The following is a 16,414-nucleotide window of genomic DNA, read 5'->3' as shown; positions in this document are numbered from 1 at the left end:
TTGCTTAAGGCTAGAACTCTGCCACTTGAGCCACAGCACCACTTTTGGCTTTTTCTGTTGTGGTACTAGAGAATCAAATCCAAGGTACATGTATGCCAGGCAAACATTCTACCACTAAGCCACATTCTCAGCGCACCAATGCTATAGTTTTTACAAAAAAGAGCAGAGAAAGAACTTTTTACACCTCTTTAGATAGTGTTGCCTTAGTGCTAAAACAAGATAAGACATGAGAATAGACAAAAAAGTAAAAAGAAAAAGTTAACAATCTGATACACTAATTTACTGTATTGAAACTAATAATTATGGTTGGTTAGTTATGCAAGATATGTAAAAATATTTGTATAGTAATCCATGTAATAAACATGAATAATAAAAAAATTATGTGCTCCAGATAAATACCTGTTGCATTTATTATTATTTTTAAGTCAGTCTCAAAAACCAGGAAAGTGCTGGTGGTTTACACCCACGATCCTAGCTACTCAGGAGGCTGAGGTCTGAAGATCAAACCTGTGAGACTCTTATTTCCAGTTAACTATCAAAAAGCCTGAAGTGGAGCTGTGGCTTCATTGGTAGCGAGCTATGCTTAAGCACAAATGCTCAAGGACAACACCCATACCCTGAGTTCAATCCCCAGGATTGTCACCAAAAAGTTAATCTCAAAAACTAAATGGAACCTTCTTTAGCTTAATAAATCTCTAGCTAATATTACATTTAATTATGAAAGTTTTCTCTGAGAATAATGAAAAGAAATCCTGACTACTTCTGGAAGCACTTAGTTCATATAAAACACTGGAAATAACTGAAAGTATATTAAAAGTTATAAATGATTATATTTGAAGATTTGACATTAAGCACCATATCTGTTTCTTCTTTTAATTCTGTATCTGTAGACAAACCCAAAGAATATCTAATTTATTTCAGTTATTGGCATTTATAGGAAAAGGCGAGAGAATATTCAGTTAATTTAGAATGATTTATTGAATAGTGTTTTCTTTGCATATTAAACAATTAAAATACTATTCTCACAAAATACCATAAGTTAGCAAAAGATCATATAGGGTTTATTTATGGACTTTGTTTAATATATTGGCTTCAGCATATGATTCTTTTTGCAAACACTGTTGTTAACAATTGCCATAATTGGGGCTGGGAAGGTGGCTCAGTGGTAGAGCGCTTGCCTTGCATGCATGATGCCCTGGGTTCAATTCCTCAGCACCACATAAGCAAAAAGAAAAAAGCCAGAAGTGGTGCTGTGGCTCAAGTGGTAGAGCGCTAGCCTTGAGCTGAAGAGCTGAGGGACAGTGCCTAGGCCCAGAGTTCAAGTTCCACAACCAGGCCAAAAAACCCCCCCAAAACAAAAAACAATTGTCATAATTATATAATAAGGTGTGAAATAACAAAATTATTCATTTTGGGTTATTTGGAGTATGCTACATCCCTAGGAAATCAGTGTGATTTTGAGAATGGATTACTTCTTTTTCAAAAATAATGGGATCACATTGAGTCCATGGATTACTTTGGGTAGGAATACCGTCTAAACAATGTGTAGTCTTTCAAGCTACACACAATGGTTTTCTATTTCTTTGATATTTTACATTATTATTATAAAGATGGTATATAGAAGGGTCATAGTTACATAAGATAGGTAAACAGTATAATTCTTTTTGGAAAAAGCCTCCTTTCACCACCTCCTAGTTTTCCCTTCCATCCCTACTTGCACTGTTTTTGAATTTAAGTGTTTTAATTTCTTCAGCAATAATCCTAGAGGTTTTAAATATCCCTAAGTTTCCTAACCTGATTCTTCTGTTAGACATGTACTGTGTAAGTTTACTGAAAATTTTAAATTAGTTGTTTGTGTAGTAGTTGTTTTTTGGTATATTTATACATAGAATAATATCATTTATATACACAGATGACTATAGATAATTATATAATATACAATAATACATAATTTTAATGTGATAGAGCACTAGCCTTGAGTGCAAAATGATCAGGGACAGTGCCCAAGCTGAGTTTTAAAAAAAGCAACCAATTTTGTTTTGATTTTGGCAGTACTAGAGTTTAAACTCAGAATTGTGTAGTTACTAGTTAGGAATTCATTCATGTCCTGAATCATATACCCCCAGGCTACTATTGTTTTTTTTTTTTTTTTTTTTGCTTATGTGGTGCTGAGGAATCGAACCCAGGGCCTCAGGCATGCAAGGCAAGCACTCTACCACTGAGCCACCTTCCCAGCCCCGCTACTATTGTTTTTGTTGGTAGTGGTTTTTGAGAAAGATGTTTTATTTAATTATTATTGTTTTTGTTGGTACTAGAGCTGAAAAGATATTTTATTTAATTAATATTATTGTTTTTGTTGATCCTAGAGCTTGAAATCAGAGTCTGAGTGCTGTCTTGGAGCTTCCCTTCACTTCCTCTTTTACTGTCTCCCCCCGCACCCCCCATTCTGTTGCTCTAACTAGCACTCTACTACTTGAGGATTTTGAGGATTATAGACATGAGCCACTGGCATCCAGAAAACTTTAAAAATATTTATATTGCTATACTAAATGTATATTTAGATGTAGCCTCTCATTTCCTCCATGTCATTCTTCAGTACTTTGAAGCACTCATCAGAAAATTTATTATAAAAATTTCATTATTCATTTACATACAGATTTTGTCTTACAATTTGAGACTTTCTCCCTTTTTTTCAGTTCGTGTGTGTGTGTGTGTAACACACATTTCAGAAATGTTCATCATTGTATATTAAGATTATTGATTATAAATACTGTCTCTGTTCAGATTTTGGAATGGTGTGATGTATGTATTAGAAATAAAAATAGAAGCTTTGTCTTAGAATAGCAATTGCAGTGTGGCCATGAGTTTTTGAAGTTCCGCAGTTTGCTTCCAAGAGTTAAAGTCCCACTGAGTTCTGTAGCAATCTTATTGAGTCACTTTGTCTCTGAAAAGACATTCCCAGTGCAGACTGCAGTACCTTGTTTTCCAATTGTAAGACTCAGCTACTGGATTGCCGGATGGCCATTTGGAAATACCATACATAGTTCAGTGTCATCTTCAGTCTTTAGTTGCCATAGCAATTCTTGGAGACTCAAGTTACTATTGATGCAGCATTTTCATTGTAATCATCTGTGTGTGGCTATCATTATTATATCTTCATCTAGTCATGTTACACATACAGGAAGAAAAACATACAGAATATAACCAGCCTATTCTAATGGTACTGGATTCACTAAATCAGGAAATGAAAAACATCTATGCCACTGCTCTTTACCATCGTCTGCTTGATTGCCCTGTCTTGTCATTGTCATCCTGTGTGTCAGGATTGCAATTTCACTCAAGGCTATGATTCCCCACTCAAACAAAATTAACCACTGTTCTTAACTGCTCAAGTTTAACTGAAATGAATCATGCATGTATATATGTCTTGTAATCTGTATATACAATGATAACCATTTCCCCACATGGTAATAGATCAGCAGTGTTTTGCTTGAAATTGCATTCTGTTAATTCTCCCTCTGATTTTAAATTTGAAAATCTAGACAGGTCAATACATAGAATATATGTACACAAACACTTCAATCACAGCACAAAAAGTCTTGAGTAAAGCTGGGGCCCGTGGCTCCTGCCTGTAATCCTAGCTACCCAGGAAGCTGAGAGCTGAGGATTGCAGTTCAAAGCCAGCCTGCGCAGCGAAGTCCATGAGACTGTTAGTTCCAATAAACCTCCATAAAACAAGAAGTGGTAGAGTGCTAGCCTTGAGCTCAGTGACGGTGGCCTGGCCCAGAGGTCAAGCCCCACAACAGAAAGGAAAAGAAAGGAAAGAGAAAGGAAAGGAAAGGAAAAAGGAAAGGAAAGGAGAAAGAATGGCAGCCCTGAGTAAAAACAGAAAAAAAAAATCATCATTAAGGAAATGTGAATAAAAACCACAACAGCTACTACTATCATTAAGAAAGATAAAGGACGATAATTCTGTTGAGTAGAGTAAGGAGAACTTTTCAAATTGCTGGTGGAAAAATGAGTATTGTAGAAGGACTATTGAAGTAAGGACTACCCTCAAACAATTAGATAAATAACATGTTGAATTGAAACCCTGTTACAACTGCTTAAATATAATTTGAAGAATGAAAATAAGGAAGTGTGCTGTAGTTCAAGTGGTAGAGTGCTTGCCTTTAGCTGAAGAGCTGCAGGACAGAGTTCAAGCCCCATGACTGACAAAAAAAGAAAACAACAACAACAAAAAACTGAAAATAAAGAGAATATAGACTATCAAAACAAAGTTTTCTACCACTCTAGTCTATTTCACATGTGCACGCACATGCACGTGCCAGTCCTAGGATTTATTACTTTCAGCTAGTACTTGAGCTCCATTTCCAGCTTTTTTGATGTTTAATTGGAAATAAGAGTCTCATGGATTAATTTTGCCTAAGCTGGCTTTGAACAGAGATCCTCAGCTCTTAACCTTCTGATTAGTTACATTTATAGGCATGAATCACCAGTCCTCACCAGTCATTCTTTCTTAAGATATGCTTTAAATAATGTTAAACTATTGCTATATTCATTAAAAGACTTTGAAATGACTTTCTTAGTTTTGCAAAGTTTCTGTATTGATTCTGGGTTTTCAGGCTGTATTATATTCTAGAGATGATTTAGACTATAGGAAGTTAAAAGGTTATATCAAATACATTATGCAGATTTTGGTATCTTTGGAGGTCTGGAATTACTTAGTGCCCTGTAAATAATTAGGAATGATTTATATAGTTTTAATGTTGTGTTATGATCCATAGAAAACTAGAACTGAGTTTGGCCATTTATGCAATGTTAAAAGTCAAAGATATTTCTATTGATTTATAGTCACTCTGTTTTTCTCTAAATATCCTGTTTTCCTTCTATTCCTAGAGGAAATATCATTCTGCAAAAGAAGCCTATGAACAGCTTTTACAGACAGAAAACCTTCCTGTACAAGTAAAAGCAATTGTATTACAACAGTTAGGTACATAAATGCAAAAGTTTTTGTTACGTATTAATTTATATATGGGACCAGATTTTCCCTTTAGCTGAAAAGTTAATTTTCATTTAGGAGTTTGGTTTGATATTTCATATACGTATTTTAATTGGATGTCTTTTTTTTTTTTTTGGCATTTGTAGACTTGAACTCAGGGCATGGGTTCTGTCCCTGAGCTCGTTTCACTCAAGGCCAGTGTCTGCCTTTGAGCAACACTTTGAGCCCCTTCAGACACAGCACCAGTTCCAGTATTCTAGTGGTTAATTGGAATAAGAATCTTGTGACTTTCCTTTTGCTAGGGTTACAGGCATGAACTATCAATGCCCAGCAATCTTACTTCTTTTTAAGATGCAGCCAGTCACTGGTGGCTGTAATTGTAGCTACTCAGGAGGCTGAGATGAGGATCATGGTTCAAAGCCAGCCCAGGCAGGAAAGTCCATGAAACTCTTATTTCCAATAAACCACCAGAAAATTGGAAGTGTCGCTGTGGCTCAAGTGGTAGAGTAATAGCCTTGAGCTGAAGAGCTGAGGGACAGCACACAGGCCGAGGGTTCAAGCTCCATGACTGACACACACACAAAAAAATGTAATTACATAGTATTCATTTTAAATATTGCTCTGGTCATTTAAAGTCTTTTGAGCTATCTTTTGAATCTTGATCCTCAGATCTGAGCAGCTAAGATTATGATGTGAGTCACTGGCGCCTAGCCATGTATTATTATTTTTTGTAATTATGTTTCTTTTTCTTATTTTGTCTAGAGTTGGTATATGTATATTTTTATCTTTATTCAGCATCCTTAAACACAGAAAGTTGTTTTAAATTTGCCATATTATATATACCCTCACACTGTTAGGAGTAAGCTTAATTCTTTATAAAATAGATGAAAACTGGGTGACTTAGATAACTTAGTAAGTGCTTTAATGATAATATGATCAGTGGAAACATTAATTTTTCTTATTTTCTCAAGAAGTGCTGTTTGTTTTTATAATGAAAAAGAAGGAGCTAAATACTGAATTTAATAGCAAATAGTATTTTATTATCAAAAGATTTAAGTTCCTTCAAATAATTAATTTAGTTAAGCTATATAATATCTTGTCCATACATAATATTTAGGTTGTAGTTTTTTGTTTTTGTTTTCTTTCAGTATTTGTATTTGTTTTGAGCAAATACATCCAAAGTTTTTGGCAAGCTGGTTATAATAATGTCTGTATATTATTTACAATTTCCAACATAACAAAACACAGTTTTGCTTAAATAATACATTATTATTTAATGTTACATATGAGTTTTTTTCTTTGTATTTCATTGTTTAGTAATACCCCATAATCTAATCTTCTCTTTGTATATCTGTAAATCTAATTATTAAGCCAATCTTGTGATTTAGACTGTACTCCTCTTAACAGATCTTTTTTGTTGCTGTTGGCTGTGGGCCTTGAACTCTGGGCCTGGGTACTGTCCCTCAGCTCTTCAGTTCAAGGCTAGGACTCTACTACTTGAGCCACAGCACCACTTCCAGCTTTCTGGTGATTAATTGGAGATAAGAATCTCAAGTCCTTTCCTACTGGGCTAGCTTTGAACTGTGATCCTCAGATCTCAGCCTTCTTAGTAGCTAGGATTACAGGCATGAACCACCAGTGCCCTGCTTCCTCTTACAGATCTGTGGACTTGTTTTTCACTTAGATGAGTTTTATTATTATTTCATTCATTAATCAAATGCTGTTACAACCTAAAGCAATAATTACCTCATAATTTAAGTTTAATAAAATGAATTATATTTGCTTCTATAAATTTTTGATAATTTTTAGGAAATAACTGTGGCTAATAGATTACGTCTAAAGTTTTCAGTGTGTAGCAATGTTTAAAGAAATGATAATGTATCATCCAAATGTATCTTGGAAATTTTTCAGAAATTACAATTATGAAAAGAGAATTTATGACTTAAACTGTATGTCAACATAGTACTCCATATCACTTAAATATGTGCTCTCTGCTTAAAAAAAACAAAAAAACAAAAAACTTTACTAATTTCTGTGTCCTTTAGGAAAGGGATATAACATAGACCTACTATAATTATATTTGGCAATTTGGAAAATTTGGTTTGATTAATAGATTATTGAAAATCTGTTTTAATTTCATTCTTTTGTGATATACTTGACACCAAAAAAAATTTAATGATGGGTCTATACTTGCAATTTTTTTTAAATTATAGGTTGGATGCATCATAATATGGATCTAGTAGGAGACAGAACCACTAAGGAAAGATATGCTATTCAGTATCTCCAAAAGTCACTGGAAGAAGATCCTAGTTCTGGTCAATCTTGGTATTACCTTGGAAGGTAAGACTAGATATTGAAAAGTCTGAGTTTTAAAGTCAGCAATCAATATTTAATTCTGTGCCTAAATTTTATTTCCTTTAGAAATATTTGTATATTTACTCAGTAGAACAGAAAATTAATTTGTATTTTACCTTAGAAACATGAGTCATTGATTATTTCTTGGAAACTAGACAGATGTATAGATAATAGTTTCAGTAGGGTAGGATTTTTTTCAGTCATTTTTTCATAATCTGCATATTAACATTGAAAAGTCAGTACTGATTTTTAAAATAAACAATTTGATTCTGATATTTTTTGTTTGTTTATTTTTCCTTTGTCAGTCGTGGGGCTTTAACTCTGAGCGTGGGCACTGTCCCTGAGCTCTTCAGCTCTAGGCGAGCAGTCTACCACTTGAGCCACAGCACCACTTCCAGTTGTCTGGTGGTTTATTGGAGAGTCTCACAGACTTTCTTGCTTGGGCTGGCTATGAACTGCAGTCCTCAGATCTCAGCCGCCTGAGTAGCTAGGATTACAGGTCTGATCCATGGGCGCCTGGCTAATTCTGATATGTTTCTATGTGTATATTTATTTAGTTCTTTGTGATGCTTACTTGCTTTTTCTTTTTCTTTTTCCTACTTCACTAAACTAGTCTAGAACGGTTCATTTTGATTTGATCAAACCAAATATAATTTTCTCTCTACCTCCCTCATTCCCTCCTTCCTTCCTTCCTTCCTTCCTTCCTTCCTTCCTTGCTTCCTTCCTTCCTTCCTTCCCTCCCTCCTTCCCTCCCTCCCTTGCTCCCTCCCTTCCTTTCTTCCCTCCATCCCTTGCTCCTTCCCTCACTCCCTTCTTCTTTCCCTCCTTGCTTCCTTGCTTCCTTCCTTGCTTCCTTCCTTCCTTCACTCCCTTTCTCCCTCCCTTTCTCCTTCCCTCCCTTCCTTCCTGCCTGCCTTCGTTCCTTTCTTCCTTCCTCTCTTCTTGCCTCCCTCCTTTCCTCCCTCCCTCCTTCCCTCCTTTCCTTCCTTCCTTCCTTCCTTCCTGCCTTCCTTCCTTCTTTCCTTCCTTCTTTCCTTTCCCTTTCCTTTTTCTTCCTCTCCATTTGTCTTTTTCTCATTTTTTTTTCTTTTCTCCTCTTCTTTCCTTTATTTTTTATTTTGGTACTGTTTCTTGGGCTTCAACTGGCCTTGGCACCATCCCTGACCATTGGTGCTCAAGACTATGGCTCCATTACTTGAGCAACAGGTATATTTTTTGCTTTTTAGTGATTAATGATAATATAATTATTTCTTCTAAATCTCTGGTAATACATACATTTCTTTCCTTTTGTTTTGTGTTAGCTGTTCCCCATTCCCTTGAATTCTCTTTCATAGCTGTCCTTGGTTTGCTTAATTTTCATCAATGTCCAGTGCAGCTGATGGACCCCTCTATTGTATTTTCCCCTCTTTCCCTCTGATTCTATGTCTCCTTCTAGCTTCCCTCAGATGTGCACATGTATATACCATATATGAGGTCAAGAACATGGAGTCATTTAGAAATAATATGACAAATTAAGCAGAGGTCCTTTGTTTCTTGAGTCCTGTTTACTTTTTCATATCTTATTGCATTTCTTTTTCTTTTGTCAGTTGTTGGGCCTGAACTAGCAGTCTGGGCACTGTCCCTCAGCTTTTCAGCTCAAGGCTCATGCTCTACCACTTGAGCCACAGTGCCGACTTTTTCTGCTTATGTGGTGCTGAGGAATCAAACCCAGGGTTTGATGCGTGGAAGGCAAGCACTCTACCACTGAACCACCTTCCCAACCCCATCTCCTTGAATTTTGAATTTAACATGGACCTATCAGGGAAACCATGTGCCATTTGTCTCTCTGATCTTGGCCTACCTGGTACAACATGATTTGTTCTAGTTCCATCCATTTCACTGCTAATGCATTATTTTGTCCTTTATAATGGCTGCCATAATATTCTATTGTATATAGGTATTACAGTTTTTGGATTCATTCATCTGTAGTGGGGCATCTGAGTTGTTTCCATATGCTAGCTATTGTGAACAGTGCTGCAATAAACATGGAAGTGCATGTGTCCTTGTATTCTGGTTCCTGTTGCTTAGGGTAGATGCCTACGGGTGGTATGGCTGAATCATGAGGGAGGCTATATTTAACTTTCTGAAATACCTCCAGTCTGCTTTCCAGAGTGGTTGTATTAGTGTACATTCCTACCAGCAATGCAATATGGTTCCTCTTTCTTTGCATCCCTTCCAGCATTTGTCATTGGTTGACTTTAGGATGTGGGCTATTCTGACAGGAAAGGTTGTATCTCAGGGTTATTTTTATTTGCATTTCCTTTATAGCCAAGGATTATGAACATTTCCTCATGTGTTTCTTTGCCGTGTTTATCTCTTCTTTTGAGAAGTGTCTCTTTAGTTGCCTTGCCCACTTAATGACTGGTTTCTTAGATTTGGGAGGGAATTTTAATCTTGATAAGATCTTTTATGTTTAGTCTTTTTGCAAATATTACTAAGCAAAATATTACAAGACAAAAATTAGATGTTGTACCATCAAAGCATTACATCTTAACCTTTAAAAATTTGTTAACTTGGGCTGAAAAGGTGGCTTAGTGGAAGTGTTTGGTTTGTATGTATGAGGTCCTGGGTTCGATTCCTCAGCAGCACATAAGCAGAAAAAGCTGTACGTGGCACTGTGGCTCAAATGATAGATAGAGCGCTAGCCTTGAGCTGAAGAGCTGAGGAATAGCGCTCAGGCCCAGAGTTCAGGTCCCATGATTGACCAAAAAAAATAAAAAAACATATTGGTAACTATAGTTGAGTGACTCACCCCTTTTGTTTTTGAATAAAAAAATCAACTAAAGACTTGGAGCTCAGAATCCTCATTTTTAACAGTCTTAGGATCTTCATATAATTGAAGCTGGAAAACAGTAATGTTATATCACATTCACTTCTCACTAAGACCAAGTTCCTGCTGATCATCTTACACCCCTTGCCTCCTGAGGCCACATGGTTTCCAAGGTTAGAAGGCAAGATCAATGCAAATATTCTCATGCTTTTTCTTTCTCTTTTCTTTCTTTCTTTCTTTCTTTCTTTCTTTCTTTCTTTCTTTCTTTCTTTCTTTCTTTCTTTCTTTCTTTCTTTCTTTCTTTCTTTCTTTCTTTCTTTCCTTCCTTCTTGCCTTCCTTCTTTCTTTCCTTCTTTCTTTCTTTCTTCTTTTCTTTCCTTCTTTCTTTTTCTTTTTTCTTTTTGTTTGGTCTAGTCTTGGGCCTGAACTCCAGCCCTGGACTCTGTCCCTCAGCTCTTCAGCTCAAGGCTAGTGCTCTACCGCTTGAGCCACAGCGCCACTTCCGGCTTTTTCTCTTTTTTGCTTATGTGGTGCCAGGGTCTCATGCATGCAAGGCAAGCACTCTACCACTGAACCACCTTCCTAGCCCCGCCCCCCCCCTCTTTTTTTGTTTTGCCAGGACTAGGGCTTGAATTCAGGGCCTGGGTACTCTCCTTCAGCTTCTTTTGCTCAAGGCAAGCACTCGACTACTCTAGCTACAGCACCAATTCCGGCTTTTTCTGTGTATATGGTATTGAGGAATTGAACCTAGGACTTCATGTATGCAGGGCTAGCACTCTACCACTGATCCACCTTCCCAACCCTGTTTGTTTGTTTGTTTATAAGATTTCCCTTTTGAGTCGGGCACCAGTGGCTCATGTCTATAATCCTAGCTACTAAGGAGGCTGAGATCTGAGGATCGAGATGCAAAGCCAGCCCAGGCAAGAAACTCCATGAGACTGTTAGCTCCAATAAACCACTAGAAAACTAGAAGTGGCCTGTGGCTCAAGCAGTAGAGCACTCAGCCTTGAGCTGAAGAGCACAGGGACAGTGTCAAGCTGATTTCCCTTTTGAATAATAGGAATCAGCTATTGCTTAGTATTTCCCCAAGTTATTCTTTCATTCCTTTCTTTACAAGAATGTTACTCACAGCCAGTATATGACCTGGCTTCTTTGTTTCTCTTGTTTCTGTTGTTGATGTGTGTGTGATAATTCTGAAGCCTGGGTACTGTCTAGAGTTTTGTAGTTCAAAGGTAGGGTTGTACCACAACTCCACTCTGGCTTTGTGGAGGGTGGTGGTAGTTAATTGGGGATGTCACATGTCTCATGGACTTTTCTGCCTGGGCTGGCTTACGACAGTAACCCTCAGATCTCAAACCCCTGAATAATTAGAATTACAGATGTGAATCATGTGTGCTAGGCTTTAATCACATAATCTAAAAATTTTACATTTGAAATTCCTGGTGACATGATTTTACTTTTATCTCTGACTTGACTCACCGACTCACAAGTTCTAGCTCTTAGCTAAATATCATGCTTTAGAAGTGCAACAAAGTGACAATAGAACATCTAAGTTGTTTCAGGCAGTTCAAAAGTAGTCATTATTATTATTTTGTTGTTGTTGGTCTTGGGGCTTGATCTCAGGATACAGGTACTATCCCTAAGCTTTTTTGTTCAAAGCTAATGTGTACACTTTGAGCCACAGTTTCACTTCTGATTTTATGGTGGCTAGTGAAGCGTTTCACCAACTTTCCTGCCCCAGGTTGGCTTCAAATCACAATCCTCAGATTTTAGTCTCTTGAGTAGCTAGAATTACAGGTATGACCCATCAGCATGTGGCTAGTAGTTAGACAATTTAAAATTTATTTAAGAACTTTTTAGGATACTTTGAGAAACATGAGTATTTCTCTACAATAAAGACATTTCTGCCATCAGAAAAAGCTTTACATAAAAAAGTTGAGAACAGTTTTCCTTCCACTTAAATCCTAAGTGCACTTGGAGAACAGCATTAAAATCAAAGCTTTTGTTTAGGGCAAGTTCTCTGTTAATCACTCTTTATTTACAATTCAGTTTTCTTTAACTTTCTGGGGCTCCTTTCTAAGGCCTTTTGGTATTTCCCCTTTATAAACTCCTACATACTTTTCTGAACCTAAGATTTTTCCTACTATAGGTCCCATCTTTGTTTTAGGCCTCAAGAGAAATATGAAAGTATAAAATGAACAGAATAGTTGCCATGATCTTAACAAACTTTTCTTAATAAGGAATTAAAACATCCAATGCTCTTGTGCAGAGGCATCTTCCTTGCAAGTCCAGTTTGTGTGCTGGGATTTACTACATGCAGTTGGTAGGTTCCTCTACTGTCTGTTTGAGTAGGGACATCCAGTTTTTCATTTTGAAATACTACTACTTGCCATCTCCAGTTTCTAGCTCCTAAGCTGTTAGCTTGCTTCCCAAATATTAAACTTTTCTGCTATTACAACTGATTTATATCCAAATTCTATGGCAATATGTCCTTTGTTGTTGTTGGTATTATTATTATTGTTTTGCCAATCCTGGGACTTTGAACTCAGGGCTTAGACACTGTTCCTGAGCTACTTTTTTTTGCTCAAGGTTGGAATTCTATCACTTTACCCATAGCACCACTTCCAGCTTTTTATTTTCCTCTCTGGTTATGTAGTACTGAGAAACTGAACCCAGGGCTTCATGCATGCCATTATTTCTTATTCTTTTTTACGATTTCTTGCCCTCTTGCCTTTCTGTTTCTTCTTCCATTTTTCTGTCCTTAGAATTTGGTCTTTTGTATGGATTAACAGAGTTAAAGCAGTAGATGCTTCCAATTTTGGTCTTGCTCAAATTCTTCTGTGTTTTTTTTTTTTATCATCAGATTAATATTTTAGTGAATGGATCAATGGATTGGTAATTAAGAATTACTGATTTTCTATATACTACTGTGGAAACATTGGTGATCTATTTAAGCTACTTGCACTCTCAATTTCTGTTTCACCTATTTATCTGTTTGGTACCATTTTGTAGTTTATAATCTTTATTTAATTTTATTACTTTATTACTTTATTTATTTATTGGTTGTGGGGCTTGAACTCTGGGCTTGGGCGCTATCCTTGTGCTTTTCAGCTCAAGGTGAGCGCTTTACCACTTGAGCCACAGCACCACTTCTGGTTTTCTAGGGGTTTATTGGAGATAAGAGTCTCATGGACTTAACTGCCCGGGCTGGCTATGAAGGACGATCCTCAGATCTCAGCCTCCTTAGAAGCTAGGATTATAGGCATGAGCCAAGGGCGCCTGGCTTATTACTTTATTTTTTGGTGTAGACTTTTGGAGTTTGAACTCAGAGCCTTGGAGGTGGCCCATAGCTTTTCTTGCTCAAGGCTCAATCTCTTTTACTTGAGCCACAGCTGAACTTCTGGCATTTGGTGATTAATTGGAGATAAGTGTCTCACAGACTTTCCTGCGCAGGCTGGCTCAGATCTAGATATGAGCCAACTGTGTCTGCACTAATTAAAATTTCAAATTGGCTTATTTTTTTATATTTGGTCCAGTCGTGGGGCCTGAACTCTGGGCCTGGGCACTGTCCCTCAGCTCTTCAGCTCAAGGCTAACGCTCTACCACTTGAGCCACAGCACCACTTCCAGCTTTTTTTTTTTTTTTTTCTGCTTATATGGTGCTGAGGAATCGAACCCAAGGCTTCAGGCATGCAAGGTAAGCGCTCTACCACTGAGCCACTTTCCCAGACCCTCAAATTGGCTTTAATTGCAATTCTTTCTGGCTTCCCTTCTCCTGCACTGTAATTTTAGACTTACTCAGTAAGAGTCACACACTTGCTTGGAACGTCATCTACTAATTGAGCTACTGAAATGTAAATGTTGTCACATTTCATTAAGTTTTTATAGTCTTTGTACAATGTATATTTTTCCTAAGTTAAGCAAGCCACATTTATAAGAGGGAGATTAATATTAGGGAATAATAAAATTTAAATGGGAACTTAGAATTAATATATAGTTGAATTGTTTTAATAGCCCTGTGTCTTTTAGTGTCAATCTGAGAATTCATACTTTGCTATTTTCTTTCCACTATATTTCAAGAGAGGCTTAATATTTTCTTTGTGTTTTTAATTGCACAGTAGTATTCTTAAGTAAATTATCTCTTGCTCAATCCATAGCTACTAAAGCCTTTGCATAATGTCTTTATACGCTGCCATTTTTTCAATACTTAACTTTTATTGACACGTATAAAATATATAACATTTTTTAATTCTGATGATGCTACAGTATTAGTACCAGTTTTCTATCCACACCAATAAAATTATATCATGTAACCTCAAAGCTAACAGTTTAGAACTTAAACAAAATGGATTATGCCAGAATGTTAGTTTCTCTTGATATTATAACCGAATAACTGTTTCTATTCCCATTAGATGGTTTATTTTATAACCAAGTTAACGAGAATAGATCAGTCACATAATACACATTCTCCAATAGAATTTTTATTTTCCTTTTCTTTTTTGGGGGGGGGGGTGGAGTCCGGTCATGGGCCTGAACTCTGGGCCTGGGCGCTGTCCCTCAGCTCTTCAGCTCAAAGGTAGCGCTCTACCACTTGAGCCACAGCGCCACTTCTGGCTTTTTTTTTTTCCTGCTTATGTGATGCTGAATCGAACCCAGGGCCACAGGCATGCAAAGCAAGCGCTCTACCACCGAACCACCCTCCCACCCCCTCCAATAGAATTTTTTTCTGAATCGTGAGAAACTGTTCTTTAGTAAGTAAAGTAACTATTTATCTTTAAAAGCAGTTATTATTCAAAGGTTGAAGAATTTAACTCTTCTTAAATGATTATGTAAATGAAGGAAGGTAAACAAGAAAAATAAAGTATAAAGGTAAGCAGCCAGATAAGGAAATGAAGGAAGATCTGAGAATCCTAATTCAAATGTGTGTGTGTGTGTGTGTGTGTGTGTGTGTGTGTGTGTGTGTGTGTGTAAGGAAATGAAGGAAGATCTGAGAATCCTAATTCAAATGTGTGTGTGTGTGTGTGTGTGTGTGTGTGTGTGTGTGTGTGTGTGTGTTTGGGTTCTGGTTGTGGGGCCTGAACTCTGTGCCTGGGCGCTGTCCCTCAGCTCTTCAGCTCAAGGCTAGCGCTCTACCACTTGAGCCACAGCGCTACTTCCGGCTTTTATCTTTTTGCTTATGTGGTGCTGAGGAATCGAACCCAGGGCCTCATGCATGCAAGGCAAGTGCTCTATCACTGAGCCACCTTCCCAGCCCCGTGTGTGTGTGTGTGTGTGTGTGTGTGTGTGTGTGTGTGTGATTTGGCCAGATCTGGGGGTTGAATTCAGGACTTCAGAACTGTCCCTGATCTCCTTATAGCTCAAGGCTAGTCCTTACCACTTAAGCCAGAGCACAACTTCTGCCCTTACTTGTGTTTAATTGGAGAAAATAAGCTCAAGGACTTCTTGAACTGCTTTCAACCTGTGATCCTCACATCTCAGCCTCCTCAGTAGCTAGGAGTATAGGTGAGCCACTGGCAGATTGGAATTCCTTTTAACTTTAAGAAAAAATCTGCTTCACAGAATTTTCAGCTTGGCTAACCTCTGGCCTCTGTTCCCAGATCATAGCTTCCTTATAAACATAAACCACCAGACCTCTTTTTTAAAAATCATCTTTTCTGTGATTCAGGAAACATGGGTTCAAATTTGTAAATTTAGCTTGTAAAATTATAGCATTAAAAAGATTTTTGCTGTCAAAATTCATTAGAGTTCATTAATGTGCTGGCATTTATAAGATAAATCATTTAACTGCTAATGTTACAGTATATTAGTTACATATAAACCTGCATATAGCTAATGTACTATACATATACAGTATACACAGTAAGTTGTTTACCTCTGTCCCTTTCCCAATATTGTATTGGCAATTATAATTTTACTTATTCATATGTATGTTTTTCCTTTGTAGGTGTTACTCAAGTATTGGGAAAGTTCAAGATGCCTTTATATCTTACAGGCAATCCATTGATAAATCAGAAGCAAGTGCAGATACCTGGTGTTCAATAGGGTAAGGTTATACTCATAGAAGTAATAGCTTATTATTGTTCTCTCTAATGTACCAATGTGGGCCTTGACCTCAAAACCTAGGCATATCCCTGAGCTTTTCCATTCAAGGCTAGTGCTCTACACTTGGGCCACAACTCTACTTTTGGCCTTTTGGTGGCAAATTGAAGATAAGAGTCTCATAGACTTTTCTGTCCTGACTGAGTTTGA

At 37.1% G+C, this 16,414-nt stretch overlaps 1 protein-coding gene across 7 annotated transcripts in view; it reads left to right on the top strand.

The window, feature by feature from the left end:
• The window catches only part of LOC122115517 (histone demethylase UTY-like), a 143,968-nt gene that overhangs the window by 68,870 nt on the left and 58,684 nt on the right, over nucleotides 1–16,414 (top strand). For all 7 annotated transcript variants that reach the window (XM_042689012.1, XM_042689009.1, XM_042689010.1 and 4 more), the window contains exons 9-11: nucleotides 4,900–4,993; nucleotides 7,216–7,342; nucleotides 16,110–16,208. In XM_042689012.1, coding sequence (XP_042544946.1) covers nucleotides 4,900–4,993; nucleotides 7,216–7,342; nucleotides 16,110–16,208 — 320 coding nt within the window. The remainder of the gene's footprint in view (nucleotides 1–4,899; nucleotides 4,994–7,215; nucleotides 7,343–16,109; nucleotides 16,209–16,414) is intronic.

The sequence above is a fragment of the Dipodomys spectabilis genome, unplaced genomic scaffold, assembly GCF_019054845.1.
Source record: "Dipodomys spectabilis isolate Male_0828 unplaced genomic scaffold, ASM1905484v1 ptg000120l, whole genome shotgun sequence".
Taxonomy (NCBI): domain Eukaryota; kingdom Metazoa; phylum Chordata; class Mammalia; order Rodentia; family Heteromyidae; genus Dipodomys; species Dipodomys spectabilis.
This window is presented reverse-complemented; position numbering and strand designations above follow the sequence as displayed.